Here is a 17,580-nt window from a genome sequence, read left to right as displayed (position 1 = left end):
ATTTTTTCTTTTTTCAATAACCCATTTTTTTTGGCTTTTTTATGGAACATTTGGTGATTATTCCAGAACTCACGAAGATATCACTTGATTTATCGAAAAACAACTTTGGAAGCCGATATGCACTTCTCCCTATAGAGTACTTGGCTAAAATACGGTCCTACTACTGGGCTGCGTGTCGTCAAGGCTACTTGGATATTGTATCTGTACCCAATATTGCCACCGTAGATGCATCGAGCTTAGCTAGTGAACAATCACCACCTAGTACCATAATCTGCGGCTGACTCGGTGACCTGCCGACTTCCTAATTCAGCTATAGAAGCGATCCATAAACCTTAATCTCACACACTCCCTAGGGCATCCGATTACTGAAATCTTCATTCCCCAAAAGACCACGGGTTTTAAGTTGGAACCCACTTCATCTTGTTTCCCCATAATGTCACGTTGGGATCTCGCTACCTGTAAAGAAACCTTGGAAGCTTTTCCCTTGTCTTCCCTGTGAGTTCCCGTGTCTCGCCGTGGAGTTGGGAACATCCTGAACACGTTGAATAGACTATGTAGACTTAGACATGTAAACAAAGAAAAATGCACATATTCTCTGTTATTCTTACCTTCAGGAAGCACGTGTTGCCCTGCAGAAGACGAGACAAGGCGAGACACGTTATCATATATGACCTGTCTCCCTAGTCCTTCTCAGCCCTGGAGATCTTCTTCTTCCTTTTTTTCCCCTGCAACCTACTTTCATATTACCTGCAATGGATCTCATTCCAAGTGCCTTTGTGGCACGTCCGTTGAAGATTGTGGTTATTGGCGCCGGGTATGTGCATACTGAACTCGAGCGACAACCACTTCTAACATATTTTTCTAGTATTTCAGGAATCCAATTCGCACATGATGCGACCACATCATTATTAGGTGTCGATCTCGAAATCTACGACAGAAATCCTTCCCTTGGAGGTACATGGTATGAAAATCGGTATCCCGGGTATGTACGACGGTATTCCTGCGAGCTTCGAGCTTTGTTATCAGATGAATAGGTTCACTAATATTAAGTGATAGATGCACATGCGATGTGCCTTCCCACACCTACCAGTTCAATTGGGCACCCAATCCCTCATGGTCATCGCTTTATCCCCCAGCTCCCGAGATTCACAAATACTTGGAGGATGTGGCCGACAGGCACAATCTCCGCCGCTTTATGACCTTCAACACCAAATGCATCTTGGCGCAATGGAACGAAGACTCCTCAAAATGGAAAGTTGTTCTCTGCGACGTGGTTTCTGGCGAAGAAAAGACCATCTTTGCTGATGTCTTCGTCTACGCTGTCGGGCGGTTGAACAACTACAAGTTCCCCAAGATTGCGGGCCAGAAAAGCTTCCGAGGAGCCCAAGTACATACTGCAAACTGGCCAGCTGATATGACTGTCAAAGACAAGCGAGTGATTGTGATCGGGAATGGTGCAAGCGCCATTCAGTGCGTGGCAGCTTTGCAGCCAGGTGAGTCACAAAGTCACTTCGAAGACACGCCACGCTAACTGGGCTGGTCTCTCAAGTCGCTTCGCAAATAATCAACATCGCGCGAGGCCCAACGTGGATTCTCCCACATGCATCGGCTGAAGATGGTACTGTCCAGCGCGAATGTGAGTTTCTCGCCTTACCATAAAAACAAACGGGTTAACGACAGACGTGCTGATCTGTAGCCAGACTCAACCGAACAGAAGCAAGCTCTCCAGACATGCCCTATGCGCTATTATGACTTTTGCATCTCATTAGAGCGGAGACTTGCCGCAAGTTTCACGGGACTCTGGAGAGGGACCAAATCTCAAGCCAATTTTACATCATTGGCACATTCATTCATGAAGTCCAAGATCACAAGCCCTGAGCTTTTGGACGCACTCCTACCAGAATTCGAAGCTGGATGTCGTCGCTTCACTCCCGGTGGTCACTATCTAGATGCGTTGCAGAAGCCCAACGCCATGTATGTGCATGATTCGATCAAAAAGCTGACCGAGGGTAGCCTTATCACTGAATCCGGAGGGGAGTACAAGTGTGACATATTGGTATATGCCACTGGATTCGAGCCATATCAGCCACGATTCCCAGTCACTGGCCGCGCTGGACGATCGCTGAGTGAAGACTGGGATCGCGAGGGACCATGCGAGAGTTATATGGCTGCGATGGTTGCTGAGTTCCCTAACTTTTTCGGTAAGAACCTGAATGACCCTTTGTTGGTTATTGTGCTTAACCGGTGTATCTTGGACAGTCTTCAATCCCCCAATCTGCCCTGTGAATGGATCCGCCATCCCCGGGATCGAGAGAGCAAGCAACTATATGATTCGAATCCTATCCCGACTCCAAACAGACAGATTGCGATCCGTGTCTGTGAGCCAGCGGGCTCAGCGTGCATTTAACCAATGGGTTCAGTCGAGAATGCCTCACATGGTCTGGTCGGGACCATGCAAATCATGGTGTAGGTAGATCCCTACCTCTTTTCTTGTTCCTAGCTTAGCGCATTGACTCATTCTTGGTGGTACAGACAAGAACGACAATGGAAAGGTAGTTGTTCCCTGGCCCGGTACTGTCCTCCACTACTATGCGGCAACCGAAATTGTGCGCTGGGAAGACTTCGATCTAGTCTACGAGAACCCCGATGAGAAATATGCAAGTTTCGGCAATGGTGTGACAATTGATGGATTCGTGCCCAATCATTTCCCCTGGGTTCATCCCCCCACCAATTTCCAAAAGCCAGAACGGAATGCGCAGCCAGCTTCTCAAGTCCTTGCACCACCAAGCAACGTGTTGTATCGTGTGACAAGCCAAGTCTTACAGTTGCTGGGCGCATGGTCGTATCTTGGTGAACCACCAGTCAAGAGTTGAGGAATGTTACTATGCATATCTATCTTCCAATGCTGTGAGGATCCAATTTGTTTTCGTGTTAAGCGATCTATGATGTACCTTTATTGTAGATGTCAGTTCAACAGCTAATACAACCCGAGATCGTACTACGTTTCTGAGTTATTATAAGTTACACTGGATGTAATTGTATAACATAGATGCATATATTGACTCTATCGCGCAGATCTCGACATCCGATGTTCTGGACCGATCAACGTCAAGGTGGATATTCCGGTAATTCATCGGCTATATGCGCGTACGCTTGTGGTTCTCGGCAGATTCACCTGGATTATTAATGAGCTCTTTCGACTCTTCTGACTCATTTGGTCTTCAAGAATTTCAAGAATCTCGCATCTTCTTTCCTTCTTCCACTAATATTCATAATTAATTGTGTTGATACACTTGGTGAGTTCCGTCCAGTGCCCCAAAACTTGTCCTGGGGATTTGACGTCATATTCAATGTGAATCAACAAGATCAATACATAAATTATTGTGACTAATACTTTTATCATTGTTAGAGCTCACATAAATAAGCACGCAAATTTCACAATGGCCGACAATAAGATGGAATATGTCCGGTACAGAACCCCCGCGGCACACTTTCCACTCGAATAAGATGCTAATACGAAATAAATAACAGCCTTGGAAACTCAGGTCTAAAAATCTCCAAGATCATCCTTGGGACAATGGGCTATGGCAGCAAGCAATGGCAAGACTGGGTCCTGGACGAGGAAGACTCACTGCCTCTGATTGAACATGCCTATAAGCAAGGCATCAATACCTGGGACACGGTAAATGAAGACATCGCAATATATTCGAGAAAATCACCGAATAAGATACTAATATTCAACGTATAGGCGGACGTCTACTCCCACGGCAAATCCGAGGAAGTCGTCGGAAAAGCCCTGAAGAAGTACAACATCCCTCGCAACCGCGTGGTAATTCTAACCAAGTGTTTCTTCGGCGTCGACGACGAGGGAAATTTCCCACCAATCGCCGCATCTGCCACAAACGACGGCCCATTTGTCAACCGCACCGGCTTGTCCCGCAAGCATATCTTCGATGCTGTCGATGCCAGCGTGGAACGTCTGGGTACATACATCGATGTGCTGCAGCTCCACCGTCTAGACCGGGATACTCCGCGCGAGGAGATCATGAAGGCGCTAAACGATGTCGTCGAGAGTGGGAAGGTTCGGTACATTGGTGCTAGTTCGGTATGTCCATCATGCCTTCCACTCTGATTCCCCTTTCTTTTCTTTTCTTTCCTCCCTAACATCCACGATCTCCACACTAACCCACAACCAGATGGCGGCGTGGGAATTCCAATCCCTACAAAACATCGCCGAGCGCAACGGCTGGCACAAATTCATCTGCATGCAAAACTTCCACAACCTCCTCTTCCGCGAAGAAGAGCGCGAGATGATCCCCTACTGCCAAGACGCCGGCGTCGGCATTATCCCGTGGTCACCGATTGCGCGTGGCGCGCTGGCACGGCCCTGGGGCTCTCGCGAGACGGTGCGTGAGAATACCGACGGCGCGCTGAAGATGTTTGTCCGTAGTCGCGAGTCCGAGGCTGATAAGGCTATTATTGACCGGGTTGAGGAACTCGCTAATAAGAAGGGCGTGAGCATGGCTCAGATTGCTATCGCTTGGTCTTTGACTCACCCGGGCGAGAACCCCATTCTTGGTCTGCATAGTGTTAAGAGGATTGATGAGGCTGTTGCTGCTATTAAGGTCCAGCTGTCTCCCGAGGAGATTAAGTATCTGGAGGAGCCGTATGTTCCTAAGGCTGTTACTGCGCTTGAGCGGTAAGGATTTGAGAGGGACCTCGGGATATCTACGAAGCTTTATAAAGGCTGTGAATACATGAATACCATGCAAATTGAACTTTGAATTCTGTCTTTTACGTCAAACAAGGGCGCCACATCCCCACCATATTTGAAGGCATCTTGATATTTTTACAATAACAGCCCTGAGCTCTCGATGGTGAATAGTACCTAGGTATATAGCAGTTCACGAGGCACTAGACAAAGGTCTTTTCTACAACATGGGGAGTATGTTAGGAGGAGGAGATATATTTACTCCTCACACCGTATATGTATACGTCTGATCCAGCCCTGAGGATCTTCTCTATCATATGTACTTTGCTTATTCCGGAAGTATTCTCCCCTTCTGAACCGCAGCCACGCATTCTCGACAAATCACCCTCCACGGCGTACGAAGTTCACAGCTCATAATCCCGCCACCACCTTGGCAAACGCTGGCTGATCTTCATCACATTCGCGGATAAGGGCGATACACATCGCGATTATCTCGCACGCTATTACCTTAGCAGCAGGGTAATTCGATCGAAATCGCAGGCATGGGTGTATATAGCACCCATCACAGGATGATCCCTCCTCGATCTCTGGTTTTATTCGGCGATAGGATAGGTTGGCCAGCAACTAATTGACATGGCCTGCTACAAATTCTAAGTGGGCAAAATATACATTTATGGTGGCTTCATGCTCGTCTCCCTTTGAGGGTTATGGATTGTGGGTGTGGATATTGGATATAGTGAGATATTTTGAATATATACAAAGTACTTGGGAGGCTTGACAGAATCGAAAAGCTTGTGTAATTGACTGTGGAAGATAGGGTATTTTATTCATTTGTAGCGTGATGGATAGATGGATAGCAATGTACACGAGTGAGATACAAGCATACACATTTTGAGTTTAAGCCGCTAGGACATGAAGATGAAGATATGGTGACAGAAAGTGGGTGTGAAAAGAGAATATTGGAAGAATGCACAAATGCGAAGGATGCAATATGCTAGTTGGAATGTATGTGAGAGAGAGAGGAGAGTAGAAGAAAAAGAACATCGGCAAGGATTCGTACCGGACGAATCGCGCTGCAACGTATGAACGCCCAATTGATGCCAGATGCAATGAGACTCGAACTTGATGATGTGATGATGCCTACATGTGGTCTAGCCACAAACATGATGCAGGGGTATACATGGCGATGAGGAATTGAAATGTCAATGAGTATCGTGTTTTCGGTGAAAGATGCCAAAGAAAGTACTGAGGCGGCGGCGAACTTTGCCCTTGTCGGGCGTTGAGTCGACGGCTTCGGGGAGTGGGGGATCGGGCTTCTTTTTGCGGGTGCTGTTATGCTGTGTGATGCGGTAATTTGAGGAAGTAGGATCTCGATCTGGCCCCGGTTTTGATTTGACGTTTTCTCTTTCCGGCTGGGCTTTCGCAGGAGATTTCGCTTTAGGATGGCCAGCTCGGGATGAATCTTCTACCTCAGCGGACTGTTGGCGAGGAGAAGGAGAAGGAGGACGGGAGACAACGATATCGCGGCCGTTCTCGCCCAAGGTAGTGAACATGCTGTGTCGGTTCAGGCGAGTGCTAAGCCCAGAAGCGGATCGTCGTTTCGCTCGATCCATGAATGCAAGACCGGTGGAATTAGAGCGCTTGGACAAACCACCGAATTGCGTTCCATCCGCGGTGGTTGGGGTGGTGGAACGGCGAACATTTGACATCGACAGGCAGCGTTTGCCATCTTCATCGATATTCGGGAAAGAGTCGGTTTCATTCTTGGCGGTCGTCGGAGATGCATGTTTCACGGATGTCGGAGACGTGGTCGACTTTGTACCAGATGAAGACACCGGGTCGCCGTAGCGGAAGTTGTCTGACCACCCCTCACGGAAGGCGACCCAGACGCCGGTGACGATGATCAAAGTTCGCAGTCCATCATCAAGAGTGACCGAGTTTCCATCGTAGGGAGTCTCTGCATCCGAGGCATCACTCACCACCGACATTCCTGAGCTTGGAGTCGTGGGACCGGTGCCGGACCGAACGGCCGGGGAATATTCATCATTGACTTCTAATTGATTTCGAGTCATAGACGCGAGAACGGGATGCCGGCGAGTGGTAGGATCGATGACGCTGAAAGTGAACCGTTTGCTGTCGTCGCGGGATTGTGTCGCTGTGGGCGTACTCATCCGGCGACTCCTCCCACCACGCAAAGCCCACCGCACGATTTGCACGCCGCTATCTGTCTGAGCAACAAACTCATAAGACCCGCTTGGGAGAGGCGATGCCTCCCACACAGGCCCGAAGTTCAGGCATATCTCCGCCTTTCCTTTCAGTCGAGCATCTTCTTGATACTTTTGGCAGATCGTGGCGACCACCTCGCGATGATCTTCGTCTTCATCCTCCGAGCTGACGCGTTTTTCAGGAATGCTGCCCACCGTCCGGTCGTATTGTTCGCTTAACACCACAATGAGGTCATACGGACCCAATCCGTTTCTGGTACGATAGATGGCCGGGAACTTGCGGGCCAATAGTGGCAGGTAAGAAGTCGATGGGAGAATATCTACAACCGGTAACGGTCGAGGGGTTTGCGACACCTGTTGCAGCTGCAGGAGGAGCTTAGGGCGAAATCTAAACCGCTTATGACGACCATGAGCGGCGGGATGGGCGAACTGATATGATGTCTTGGGTCGAAACTTCCGACCTGTGGTTGAACGGGCGACCCGGGGCCTGGCGACAACAGCAGTCGATTCTTGGGAAGGCTCACCCGAGTCCGAGGCCGACACAATCGACTCAATCGGACTCATCACCATAGCGGATACAAGCCCCCGACAATCAACAGAACCATCAGCGAGCCTGGGAGGACTGTAGAAGGAGTTCAACAATGGTAGAGCAGACAGTAAGAAGGTAGGCGAGTAGGTAGTACACGTAGAAGGCCGGGGCTCTGGTTGGTGACTTGTTTCATCTGCATGGGCTGCTGCGGCATCCGCTGTGAGGCCAAGATTCAACAGCATTCTTGAGCCCTAGCGGAGCCACATTGGTGTTAGGAGAGCCAAAATCTTTGTGGAATTTCACCCAGACCGAATGTACTAGTCATCAATGGCCCGTATTCAAACGCGTCAGCTGCGGGGGGATGTTCAGCCCCAGAGCTATGTGTGGGGAAGGTCTAATCACGGTTGCAGGGGCAAAATGGACAAAGATGCAAGTCAAGATTGTAAAGACTTGCTAAATGTGTAAGAGAAAGTATATGCAAGGGGGATTTGAAAAGGTTTTAAAAGAGTGGAAGGGATGTTTTACTGCAGGAGCAATAAAGGACCTTAATATGAATGAGGCGGTCAGCCTTATAGAGCTATGTAAGAAAAAAAAAGACGAAAAATAAGTAATCAAAAAAGTTGAAGTGGAACCCATCCAGTTGCACAAATTGACCCTCAATGTGTATTTTAATATGTTTAATACATATTATGTACTATGTATTAGTAGTAACTAACCGTAGTAATAGTATGTTTTAATGCACAAACCTTCAAAGGTAAAAGACCCGGTTTATGCCTGTCAGCGGGTTCGGTCATATACGGCCTCCGACACATCCGGGATTCCGTGACGATCATCTTCCAAGGTTCATACCTAGGTAGTTGTTTTTTGTTCTAAGATCGGACAGGGATTTTAGCTTGCCTTCTTGGCACGGCCCATCCTATCGGAAAACGGGCAGATTTGTCCGAGGTTGGTTACCTGACTTTGTATGAGCCCATATACCGGTAGTATCCATATATTCTAGGCATAGTGGGACTATTGTCACGTTCAAAAACCGAATTTTCTTTTGGATAACCCGAGGGATTTTATATCTACATTCTCCACTACGGAGTACTCAGTTTTAACTTGGGAATCGGACAAATTGATGTGCCGCAAAGTTTGATGAACTAGCGCTTATGCTCATCTTGGGAAGAGCTCACTTGACCAAAGTTGTGGGAATAATGAAAATCCTTGGCAAGTTGCTATACGAGATACGGAGTACTCCGTAGAATCTGTTGATCTTCGCAGACTTTTTCTGTTTCACGAAATATGTGAAATGTCCGATGACATGTTAAATTCCCTTAGAATCGCCACTCCAATAAAGTACATATGCACTCCGTACTAGTTCCGTGCATGCAGTGATATCTTTTAGTGTTGATCAACGGGAGTCTCCAGAACCCGTGTGGATCAGATGACTAATTATGCATATTTATGCTGACCCTTTTTCAAGTTTCACCTCTGTCCTTCCTTCAGGTAAGTTACGTTACCTCGGCAGACCGGCGGACCGTAAACCGAGACAATCGTGAGGTAAGCATCCCGACATCTAGACTCCCGACAACCCGATTCCACTAGGAATCCCCATTGGGAAAACTTCCGAGGATTTATTCAAGGTCACTCCCTTTTGTGGTTTAGTGGCTGAAGTCACTGGAAACCCGTCATGGCATCAGTTCAACCCACCACAAGGCCACCGCCATTGTTTGCCAAACTACTACGATTGGACAACCCAATTCGAAGTTTGACACTCGCCTTTTGGTCATGGAAGGTCCTGTTGTACATCGTTGTTGCTGCCTGTCCAGGGTCGGGCTATGATACCTCCACCTCCTTGATTTCATATGCTGCCGACCCATCAACGGCTGCCCAGTCCCAGTCTCTCTCAGGGCCTCTCAAATTTGCCAGATGGGACAGTATCTACTTCCTGCATACTGCTGAAAATGGATATCTGTTTGAGCAAGAATGGGCCTTTGGCTGGGGCTACACTAAGATTCTATCTATATTTGTTTCTGGTATATAATTCCCTCTATAACTCTGCCCATGTCGGGGCATCTCATTCTAACACTAATACCGTGAATAGGTATTCGTCTCTCTGGCGCAGATGCTGGACCCGCTAGCACCGCAATGGTAGGAGTGGTTCTCTCCCACGTTGCCCATTATTTGTCCGTATTGGCGCTCTATCGTCTGTCAGCCAACATCTTTGGTCATGCGACTGCCACCCAACATCTCATCTGCTTCCTATCTGCAGCTCTTCACATCATTTCGCCAGCGGGCGCTTTTCTGTCCGCACCCTATGGAGAGTCGATAGTCTCTTTTTTCAGCATCACTGGATTTTACCTCTACTCATCGTCTCTCATTGCCGAGCGCAATGGGGCAACGCGTCTGCGAGATATTCGGGTTCTCACATCCGCGGTACTGTTCGCGGCTGCCACCATGGTCCGCAGTAATGGGATTCTCAGCGGGTTCCTATTTGCCTATGATGCCGCAGTTTTGGCTTGGAAGACCTTAACTAAAGGTCCTACACTGCACACCACTGTTCGTCTTGCAGTGATCATTGTTGGCGGCTGTATTGTAGGATCTGGGATGGTCATTCCTCAAATCCTGGCCTATCGCATGTACTGCATGTCCGAGGGCGATCTTCGGCCATGGTGTGAGTGGCCTTTGCCTAGCATCTACGGCTGGGTTCAAAATCGTTACTGGTAAGCAATGATTCATGTCCGAATACCACTGTTCCTCGCTCTTACTGACTGCAATAGGGATGTTGGGTTCTTGAGGTATTGGACCGTCTCCAATATACCTCTTTTTCTGTTGGCGGCGCCCATGTTGGCCATCCTATGCCGATCCACCTTGTGGGCATTACAGAGTCCCTCTTCATCCTCAACCAGCCCGGGGTCAATGCTCGTTCGGCTGGCGGTTCCCCAGGGTTTGCTGGCTGTCATGGCATTCACCAGCTACCATGTGCAGATCATCAACCGCATCTCGTCGGGGTATCCCTTGTGGTACTGGTATTTGGTTACCAGCGCTGTAGATCTCAGTTCAAGCTCACCCAAGCAAAGCCGGACCCTTGTGGCCGCTGTGTATAGCATGGTGGCCTACGCGTTGATCCAGGGTGTTCTTTTCGGTTCTTTCCTGCCCCCAGCATGAAAGAGAATGACGAATAGTGATGACCCGGCTCGATATTGGCCCGAGTCACCTGTTGTGTATATTGAAATTGTGATTTTAAGTTATAAGACATGGCCTAGACTGCTGTGAATGGCCAAAAATGTGGCTATCCCGAATTGATGGTTGGGCGATCTGCTTGCGTAAGGTGGCTGTCTGCCTAAGTTGGGGTAAAAGGCGCAGTCGCCCACCTGGGCACTAACTGAATTATAAATTGGAAAAGAAGAGAGGGGAAAGAAACAGAATCTCACATATTTTTCTCCAAGGACTATCAAAAACAAATCCTACTATATCTCTAGTGTGCATCTCTCTCCACGCGGCTCACCCTGCAGGGCCCAAGCTTCGTTACGTATAATTATGTCATCACAACCTCAACTCTCTCCCCTTTGACCTCATGACCCTTAACATCTAGGCATTTCAAGAAGAAAAGAAGAAACGGAGGCCGAACTTCTGAACTGCTCAATCACCAAAACAAATACGAGCCCGTCATATTCCCCCTCGTTTGCCGAAAAAAAAAGTACCTCATGCGAACACAGCCGTGTGAAATACAATCTCCGGTTCCAAATTCCGCGCATTTCGCAGTGGGAGCTACAGAGTTTCATTAAAAGTACGATTTCCTTCGAATCTTGTTCTGTGATTGATACTGTGCGGAAAAGAAGATACCCTCGTGAAATATCGACCTTGCTGACGTATTGCTGCCAGAGCTCACCGGCAACGGCTACTCCTCCCTCACCTCATCTCCACCTCGTGCCAACATTTCCTTCCCTACCTCTCATCCGACGATGGAAGCCTCCGGCCCCAAGGCGATTCTCACATCCCACAATTTCAATCATGTACAAGAGCTCTCCCGGGCGACCTCACCCGGTGGTGAGCCCGTCGCCGTGAATAGCGAAGGTGAACCGATAGCCCGCGTGCGGCCCCGTACCTATCCATACTTCAAATATCTCCCATACCAGCTCGAGGATGAGACCGAGCGGAATCAAAATCTGCGAGAGATTTTGAACCAGCTCTATATTGCAGTGGAGGCCGGCGACTTCAATCCGGGAGCCGTGCACTGGACACGCGAGCTACGCGGATGGCTGTCCCTCAAGTTCGATCCGACCCGGGCGCAGCGCATCAGCCTTGTAAAATTGTATTTTGAGCTTGCACTTGCTCCTGGAATTGACCCGTCGGTCGCCGAGCGATTTTCGAGCATGTTCATGCTTCTCACCAAGTGAGTTGGGTTATCAGCGTTGGTTACGGGGGTAGTGTGGCTGCTAACTCAGAATCTTAGGCGCAAGCATTATCTAAAACCAGTTACAGATCTCGTGCTAGATTGGAAGCCTCTATACAAGGAGCTCAAGGCTTTTGTCCTCCCCACCGAGTCCGGCCTTGTTCACTCGACCAACCTGAAGCGGAATGTTAAGACGCTGACCAAGCTTTGCGCATTCGCTCAATTATTCATTGACCCGTGTGAGCTTCCCGCTATGCTCGAAGAGTTCTTGCCTCATTATACCACATCATTCTCAGAAGGTGCCTTCGTTGTCGCCGGGCTCATTAATTTGCTGCTTCCGACATCCCCGCCTCCCGACTCACGAGCCGATCTCTTACCGCAGAGCCATCTGCCTACACATTTCCATTTGTGGTCATTGGTCGGTCGTTCAAAAACATTTGACACAACATATCTGGACTATCTTTCCAGATTGGCCCGAGATTCTCTGCCGGCCGCTCACATTCCATTCTCCGAGCATGGTATCTTCACAAAGGAACAGTCTGCTCTCATTTTCACCGCGATACTGAGGTTGTTGGAAATTCCCGTCGGTCAATCCACCTCCCCGTACAGCGCATTGGTGGATATCTCGTCCGGTCTGGGTATCATGCTTGATCGCGATGGGCGGAAGCACCCGGTTGCCCATCATATTGCCCGGTGGATTGTGATGTCGCTCTCTCCCGCTTGCGTAGATGCCGAAGTTTCAGTCCTCACACAGCTGGAAGGTCTTATCCAAGCTGTTGAGACATTCTTCCATCCTTCCAACTCGGGGCATTGGACCAAGACCCTGTCACAACTGGTTTACTACCTGACTGATTTCTTCGTCATGCGTTGGAATCGCGAACAAACCGGTGAGATGGATGTCCCACCTGAGCGACGATTGAATGAGGCTCTGAAGCGGCGGTTTGTTTTGTGCATCCGTGACGTAATCTTCATGGGCATATATGCCAAGAGCAGCACTGCAATGACCTTCTCCCTGTCGACCTTGCAAGGCCTGGCCTACTTAGAACCACATCTCATCCTACCTGGGGCTTTGCAGAGAATCTACCCCGCGCTGCAAGGTCTTGTCGAAGTGCACCGGACTGCGTCCTCTCTTCGGGCTATGACATCGCTGTCTCGTGTCATTTCGCGCACCAAGGGTTATCGCTGTCATATGACAACTTTGTTGGGTCTGACACTACCTGGAATTGACGCGAATGATCTTGAAAAGTCGCTTCATGCTCTGTCATTCATCCAATCGGCCTGTTATAATATTCCAATGGTCGACTTGACCCAAGGGCGAGAGGACGTCAACTGCAACATGCTTGCGATGCAATGGATCTCAGGTGAAATGGAGAGGATGGAAGAGCAAGGGTCCGATGTACAGCTGGGTTATGATACAGAGTTGGATGATGAGACCGAGGAATTGATCTTGCGCTCTTCGACATGTGGTTTCGGAGACTTTACGATAGCTTTCCTGGGTCGTGTCTTCACACTCTTGGAAAATCTTCCGGACATCTCCAGAGTTCGAAACGGTTCACCCGAAGAGAATATCGTGAACACTCTTCCCGCCACGTTCATGCCTTTGCTCGCTTCTTTGTCTCCTGAGTATTATGATATCGCCTTGGGGAAGATTGTGGATTTTGTGTCCAACCATGTCATCCACCAGGCTCGTGATGCAATGGCTTTCATCTGCAACGCCCTATGCAAGGTTAACCCCGAGAAGGCCCTCAAGCGTTTCATCCCTGTCTTGACTGCAGCTATCCGCACTGAGATCGATGATAATGGTGCTGGATCAACCCGGACCACAGGAACCGATGTTTTGCCTCGTGATCGAGGTCTGGTCTGGAATGTCAGTATGCTGAGCATGTGTGTGGTGCATGTCGGCAGCGCCGTCATTGGCCACCGCCAGGAACTCTTTGACATTGCAGTCTACATGCAACAGAACTGCCGTGGCATTCCTACAGTTCATATTTCCAACTTCATCCACCACCTTCTGCTCAACCTGACTGGGACCTACACTAATGATTTCTCACTCTACGAACCATCAGTCAAAGCGAACGGCATCGAGCCGAAGCTCTGGAGTTACCAAGCTGATGTGAACAACCTCAACATCAATTGGCATGTGCCGACGCGTCAGGAAATTGAGTTTGCTGTTGACGTCTTCAAAATCCAAACAGAGACGGCTTTGAAGTCACTATCTGCGCTGACTCATGAGACTTCAAATGTCAAACGTGATGGTAGCGGCAAGGACTGGTCAGATGAGGTTACTCGGAACCTCGTGCTCCTGCGGCTCGTGTTGTCTGGAGTTTCTGTCCTCTTTGATCCCAAAGCCGCATCAACCACAACACAAGGACCCTCGACCGGCACCTCTGGGGATGTCGAAATGGAGGATGATTCGGGTGTTTCCAATAACGTTGATGAAGATGCCGATACTGTACTGGACAGCTCTGATGATGCTATAATCAGACAGGCTTTCACCTACCCCACTGGGTATGCCCTCAAGGAGGGAGACCCGTTATATACCACCATCCATGAACTCCGTGAGCGAACTGGCTGGGTCTTGCATGATGTACACCGGTTCTTGAGCGATAAGCAAGAGGATGATGTTCCTTGCTTTGGGGCTTTGTACTCCGCCTTTAGGTCGTGGTTTGTTGATGTGGGCATTGAGAGATCCGCTCATGTACTCGACCGAGTGACTCGCCTCTTGGCCGCGGACATTCATCCCTATAAGATGAGTGGTATGCGAAAGGATTACCCCAGAGCCCTACTTGTGCGCAGAGCCAATGTGTATCACCTCCAACGCCTACGACACAACGCTTCTCCCCGTCCTCGGTCTAAGCTTGATGAAATTCTTCTTCTTGACATTGCCGAATCTTGCGTCTCTCTCTACACAGAAACACGCCGTAATGCCCAAAACGCAGGCGAATCGGCACTCAAGGCAGTCTATGGTGGCAGACTGCTCGTCATTCCCCCTCTACTCACAGCTCTGCAAAGGGGTGTCAAGGAAAACGACCATGCACGCATCAAGGGTGCACTCTACTCGCTGCTTCTAAGCAGCGTGGCCAAAACTGTCGGGCGGCATTGGAAGTATGCGCCTGCCGTGGTCAGAACGTTTATCGATGCCAGCGCCGTTGATAAGCCTTCCGTCCAGAAGATTTGCTCCACCGCAGTCTTCCAGGTCATGGATTACGGTCGCGCGATGGAGCGAATGGCTATCTTAGATCAAGAAATTGTGGAGGCAATTGCTCCCACTGAAGATGTCACCGGGCAAATCGAGAAAAAGCGCGCAGTTGTAAACAGCAAGCGTGTTGCTATCGAGAAAAGGAAAGCTGACCTGGCCGAAGAGCTGGTCAACCTGGCACGAGTATCCCATTGGAAGATTGCCAGTCGTGCTGCGACCATCGTCATCACTATGGGTCTCCGCTTTGACTATATCGCAAGCGATAACCTGATCGAATTGATGACACTCGGGTCTATTGACGACCACCCTGGCTTGCGAGGCATGTACTCCCAGGCTCTCATCGCGCTGTTCACTATGATCGATGTGCGGGCCATCTGCACTCACGAGTACAAGAATTACATTCTTGGCCATCAGCGATTCCCGTCAAAGATCAAGGTTGCAACCAAACCATATGAGGAAGGATACACCCAAGAATACCTTTCTAGCTTTGCGAAGCCTGAGGCGGAGTACTATGTTGATCACGACTTCCCGGGCTGGCTTGTGTGGGGCAAGACTATGCCGGCTTACAAGTCCAATGTAGCACGGGACATCGAATATGACGATGTTGAATGGAAGGTGCGCACTAAGATGGGCAAGTTGTTCACTCGCCAGTGGTTCTCCAAGTTCTTCATGTACTTGAAGCAAGAGCCACGTGACCCATCTGCTGACAAGTTCCGCATGTCCTGTGCCATGATGCTTCTCTACGCATTCGAGCTCATGATCCGGGATGGGCTTACAGCTGTTTCGTTTGAGGAAATCCAAGAAGAGATCAAGGAAGTCTTTGAAGATGGCAGTGATAAGCACCAACATCGTGCCACGGCTGAAATTCTCGGGGCTTTGATCTCCTCTGTGACGGATACAGGCGTGGAGAAGCGGACCATGGTCTGGGAGTATGCATTCCCTATTATACGAAAGATCTTCACCGACGGCCTCACTCCAGAGAACTCTGGCTACTGGACAACATTCCTTCACATGATCCTTCAATGCCGTGATCCCCGCCGCGCTTGGCCGTTGGTCGATTGGCTGTCCAGCTTCCGTCTTGACATGACAACCAACGCAGCATTCAAGGAAAGTTCCAAAATCAACCTCCTGCATCAATGTATCATTGATTCTGGTTGGCACTACCAGCTTGAGAAGCCCATTGTGGAAGATTTCCTTGCACACTTGGACCACCCATACAAGGGCGTCCGCGAGGCAATGGGTCAGACTCTTGCAACTATTTATCGCACGAGGTACCACGAGTCGTACCCTGATGTTCAGCATCTTCTCGAGGCTCAGAAATCATCCTCTTCTGTTGGTGCATACCCCTACCCGCCTACCGAAGACTTTACGAAGGTGATTCGTGGAATTTTCAGTCGAATCGAGGAATGGCGGAAAGCCAGAACTCCTGGCCAACAGACCCCCTCATCCTACACCTCGGGTAGCAAAACTGTTCTCCTTTGGCTGGACTCGACATTGTCTTCTCACGAGTGTACCCAGCTTGTCTCATTCTTCCCTGATGTCTTCACTGCGCAGCTCCTGCACATGATGGATGTGAAGGAAGACCCTGAGCTTCAATCCCTCGCATACCACGTCTTCCGCCATCTCCCCAACATCCCGTACCCAGCCGAGAAAAACTCCGAATTCATCCAATCTCTCATCCGCATCGGACAGACATCCCCATCATGGCACCAGCGCCTGCGTATCATGATCAACATCCAAATCATCTACTTCCGCCGCCTGTTCCTGCTCGACCCTGCAGACCGCGACAAGCTCTTCGAGTGTATCGCCTCCATGCTCGAAGACCCCCAGCACGAAGTCCGTGCTGGCGCCTCGGCCACACTATCCGGTATGGTCCGATGCTCGCCCGTCTTCCTGCGGGAAAAGATGGTCAGTCGCTTCCATGAACGCTTCACGAAGGTTCTGGCAGACAACCCCCTCCCTAAGAAACCGAAGAACTTCCGCTCAGGAATTTCCTCCTCCGCTGTCTCATCCGGCGCTGGAACCCCCACTCCCGAGCACAACCGCTTGATTATTGTTCGCCACGGTGCTGTACTGGGTCTTGGCGCTTTGATCCAGGCCTTCCCCTACAACAGTCCTCCGCCTCACTGGATGCCCGAGGCATTGACTTCGCTCAGTATCCGCGCGGCCAATGATCCAGGCATCGTTGGATCGAGCGTGAAGTCGATTATCAGCGAGTTCAAGAAGACTAGACAAGATACTTGGCACATTGATGCAAAGGTTCGTGCTTATGCTTTTAGCCTCAATTATTTCTCGAAGCAAACGGCTAACCATTATTATTATAGGCTTTCACATCAGATCAGCTCGAAGACTTATCAGGTGTTCTATGGAAGAGTTACTTTGCGTAGATGGAACTTCGGTATTTACCATTCTTCGGTTTCATTGGATTGGCGGCGGGTATCTCATTGGTTTTCTGGTCCGGCAACTCCTAATAGCAATGTGATTAATGGCCGTTCGTATATATTCCTCGGTCTCCCTGAAGCACGAGCTCTCTGATAG

The 17,580-nt window shown here is 49.5% G+C and overlaps 5 protein-coding genes across 5 annotated transcripts; 4 read left to right on the top strand and 1 right to left on the bottom strand.

Annotated features, from left to right (window-relative positions):
* Nucleotides 1-752: 752 nt before the first annotated feature.
* Nucleotides 753-2,873, top strand: N7471_000656 (flavin-containing monooxygenase; the record flags this gene model as incomplete). The annotated part of the gene is made up of 7 exons (XM_057273377.1): nucleotides 753-814; nucleotides 866-982; nucleotides 1,057-1,493; nucleotides 1,550-1,636; nucleotides 1,701-2,201; nucleotides 2,260-2,466; nucleotides 2,533-2,873. 7 exons carry the CDS (start codon nucleotides 753-755, stop codon nucleotides 2,871-2,873), a joined length of 1,752 nt encoding a protein of 583 aa, XP_057141556.1.
* Nucleotides 2,874-3,440: 567 nt separating this feature from the next.
* N7471_000655 (aldo/keto reductase) lies at nucleotides 3,441-4,703 on the top strand (the record flags this gene model as incomplete). Its single annotated transcript, XM_057273376.1, has 4 exons — nucleotides 3,441-3,469; nucleotides 3,532-3,682; nucleotides 3,749-4,105; nucleotides 4,197-4,703. The coding sequence occupies 4 exons, from the start codon at nucleotides 3,441-3,443 to the stop codon at nucleotides 4,701-4,703; spliced, it is 1,044 nt and encodes a 347-aa protein (XP_057141555.1).
* A 1,210-nt stretch (nucleotides 4,704-5,913) lies between these two features.
* N7471_000654 (uncharacterized protein) lies at nucleotides 5,914-7,707 on the bottom strand (the record flags this gene model as incomplete). Its single annotated transcript, XM_057273375.1, has 1 exon — nucleotides 5,914-7,707. The coding sequence occupies one exon, from the start codon at nucleotides 7,705-7,707 to the stop codon at nucleotides 5,914-5,916; it is 1,794 nt and encodes a 597-aa protein (XP_057141554.1).
* A 1,430-nt stretch (nucleotides 7,708-9,137) lies between these two features.
* On the top strand, nucleotides 9,138-10,615 carry N7471_000653 (uncharacterized protein; the record flags this gene model as incomplete). The annotated part of the gene is made up of 3 exons (XM_057273374.1): nucleotides 9,138-9,483; nucleotides 9,552-10,170; nucleotides 10,228-10,615. 3 exons carry the CDS (start codon nucleotides 9,138-9,140, stop codon nucleotides 10,613-10,615), a joined length of 1,353 nt encoding a protein of 450 aa, XP_057141553.1.
* Nucleotides 10,616-11,412: 797 nt separating this feature from the next.
* Nucleotides 11,413-17,429, top strand: N7471_000652 (proteasome activator BLM10; the record flags this gene model as incomplete). The annotated part of the gene is made up of 3 exons (XM_057273373.1): nucleotides 11,413-11,843; nucleotides 11,904-17,301; nucleotides 17,367-17,429. 3 exons carry the CDS (start codon nucleotides 11,413-11,415, stop codon nucleotides 17,427-17,429), a joined length of 5,892 nt encoding a protein of 1,963 aa, XP_057141552.1.
* Nucleotides 17,430-17,580: the final 151 nt, after the last annotated feature.

The sequence above is a fragment of the Penicillium samsonianum genome, assembly GCF_028829775.1.
Source record: "Penicillium samsonianum strain IBT 33392 chromosome Unknown utg000001l_segment0_segment0, whole genome shotgun sequence".
Lineage (NCBI taxonomy): Eukaryota > Fungi > Ascomycota > Eurotiomycetes > Eurotiales > Aspergillaceae > Penicillium > Penicillium samsonianum.
This window is presented reverse-complemented; position numbering and strand designations above follow the sequence as displayed.